At 36.2% G+C, this 2,852-nt stretch overlaps 1 protein-coding gene across 1 annotated transcript in view; it reads left to right on the top strand.

The window, feature by feature from the left end:
* Positions 476-2,852, top strand: part of LOC107618669 (beta-glucuronosyltransferase GlcAT14A) — a 7,084-nt gene continuing 4,707 nt past the window's right edge. The window contains exon 1 of the mRNA XM_016320796.2: positions 476-1,479. Coding sequence (XP_016176282.1) covers positions 996-1,479 — 484 coding nt within the window. The 5' untranslated portion in view covers positions 476-995. The remainder of the gene's footprint in view (positions 1,480-2,852) is intronic.

Below are 2,852 nucleotides of genomic sequence, written 5' to 3' on the forward strand. Positions count from 1 at the left end.
ATAAGAAATTATATTTTATTAAATAATTAAAAAAATAAAAAAAATTCATTCCCTAAAACGTCATTAAAAAAAAATAATTATATGTCTCGTTCTATTACATATAACATTTTAATCTTTTCTTAGTTGCTATTTTTTAGCTTTTCTCTTATTTTTATGTTTAATCTCATTTCTTATCTAGAAGCTTTAATAAATCTCTCTTTTTAGTTTTGGACATATCTCAGTTTTATTTCATTAATAAAATTATATTTTCATTCAAAAAATCCAATGCTTTTATTATTGGAATAAATCTCCTTTTCACACCAACTTTCCTTAAACAAAAATATACATATTGAAGAAAAAAAAAAAAACCTGGATAACAGTAGAAAATTCAAAATTCTATCAATAGACATAACAGTCTTTGTAAAAAAATTAATTTTAATTATTATAATTAATGTCTTATTTGAGCTAGAGTTATATATTAAAGTTTCATTTCTCTTAGTAATTCCATGGGAAAAAATAAAAAAAATAGTGAATTTGGAGATGAATGAATGACAATAATGAGAATGTGAAACATTAGAAGAGAGGCATGAATCCGTGATCTCTGAAACTCCCAACATCTTCCCCCATCTAACTTGTGAAAACCTAGCTCCTCCTTTTCTCACAGCAAGGTTGGGATTTTATTTCATCATTGATTAAGTGACAAACTGCAACTTCTCTATCTCTATTTGCAACAAAATTTTGGAACTTTCTGAGCTAAGCTTTCATTTGTTTGTTCCGACCACCATTTATTTAATTTGTTGTTAATGTAAGTTAGTTTGATATCTTCCATGCCCATCATCATCATCAACCTGCAAACAACACCAACCTAGGAAAAGCCAAGATCTTGAACTACCCCATCAACCGTAACGATCTCAAAATCCGGGCTTTGACCCGATCGGATTCCAAAAATCCCTCCTTTCACCGGAACCACCCACACGCCATATGCCCCAACGCCACCGCAAGCCACACCCACTATCATGGGAGCTGAGAGAAAATGGCTTTTCACGCTGTTCAGTGCGGTGTTCCTCACTTTCATGGTTCTGATAATGTCTTCCTTCTCTTCCTTTAGCTCCCCAAAGGCTTTTCCTTCCCTTGTTCAGCATGGTTCTCCTTACCCTCCTTCTTTTGCGTACTTTATCTCTGGCGGGCACCAAGATAAGGATCGGATCTTGCGGTTGATGCTGGCGGTTTATCACCCAAGGAATCGGTACCTCCTTCATCTTGGAAGGGACGCCGGAGATGACGAGAGGCTGGCCCTTGTCTCCGCTGTCATGGCGGTGCCGGCTATTCGGGCTTTTGGGAACGTTGATGTGGTTGGAAATGCTGATTGGATCACGTACTTGGGTTCATCCAATGTTGCCCTCACGCTGCGTGCTGCTGCCATCATGTTGAAATTGGATTCTGGTTGGAATTGGTTCATTACTTTGAGTGCACGTGATTATCCTCTCATCACTCAGGATGGTATGCCAAATTTTCTGTTATGAATTTTTATATTTGATAACCGAATCATTATACTGAAAGAAGAAAGTTCAATTCAACAAGCTTTTAAATGCAATTTTATGAAGTTGACCTGTCTTCTTAGGTGATTTGTGTGTAGTGGCTTGGTAATTATTGTTGGGAAGTTTATGCGGATTCTAAGGAGCTTTATTTTCATTTTCTGTTAGTCAGGCTCGCTTTATGGAGTTTGAGATCTGGCATTAATTAGAAACTTAAGATTTAATAATTAATATCCAAATGAATGACCTTCCTTTCATAGATGGTATTATCGTTGAATTTTGAATTGGTTGCTATAGGGTCATGAAATGCAATTTAGTAATTAGTATCATTCTTGTGTTACTCTGAGTGGAATCAGCCATTGGTCAAGTTAAGCTGGTTACACTACCCCCTTTGGTGTGGCTTTTCCCCGAACCTGCGTAGCATGCTTTTAAACCGGGCTGCCCCCTTGTGTTAGTCTGAGTTTGGTTGTTCATATAATTTTACACTATTCTGGGAGGTGATCATGAGTTAGGCTGTAGAATTGAATTTATATAGGACACAAGGTGAAAAGATTGGTCTTCTAACTGATTTGTTAGTCATACATAGGCATGTGAAAGTTAAGAGGAGTGAGGAATTAGGGATGGTTATTTGTGAGTTAGGATTTTGGAGGGGAAGGGAGGGCTTGGATTGTAAAATGTTTACTACCTCAAGGGTGGGGAAGGAGAGGTGTAGATGGTGCACTTTTCCCATTGGCTACGCCTGTTGTGATTTATAGTAAAAAGAAAGAAGGTACTGCTCTTTCCTTAAATGAAACAACAGATTCTAAGGACTTCTTCAAGCCTTCCTACATACCAAAGAAATTCAGCTGAAATTCGTCATGTGATCTGGTTCAGTTTACATTTCTAAGCCCCACCAAAGAAAAAAAAAAATCAATATTATCTGTGCTTGCTTGACAAGCTGCTTAGCCATTGCATATCAATGTCTGAGTTGAAGAGTTTGGCTCTATGCTGGAATCCTATTATTGCATAAACAGTCAATAGTTTTTGAGCCAAAGAAGTTTACAAAAGATAGTATGTGAATATTAGGATTTAAAGTGTAAAGGAGGTGCTGACAGCATATTTAGATGCTTAAATACTAGTTTCAAGTTTCAACCAGTTTTCTTATGCTTCTAGAGAAAAAGGGAAATGGGTATGTTAAACTCCAATATACATCAGCTACTGGAATTTATCACAAGTAACAAAAATAACAGTTTGCTATTGACAAGTTTCAAGCTGGACTTTATGGCATATATATAAGAGTTTCATATATCAAACATTTTCTTTGTGATTATGGTGCCCAAAAGGAAAAAAAAAGAGGAG

This window comes from Arachis ipaensis, chromosome B09 (assembly GCF_000816755.2).
Source record: "Arachis ipaensis cultivar K30076 chromosome B09, Araip1.1, whole genome shotgun sequence".
Classification (NCBI taxonomy): Eukaryota; Viridiplantae; Streptophyta; class Magnoliopsida; order Fabales; family Fabaceae; genus Arachis; species Arachis ipaensis.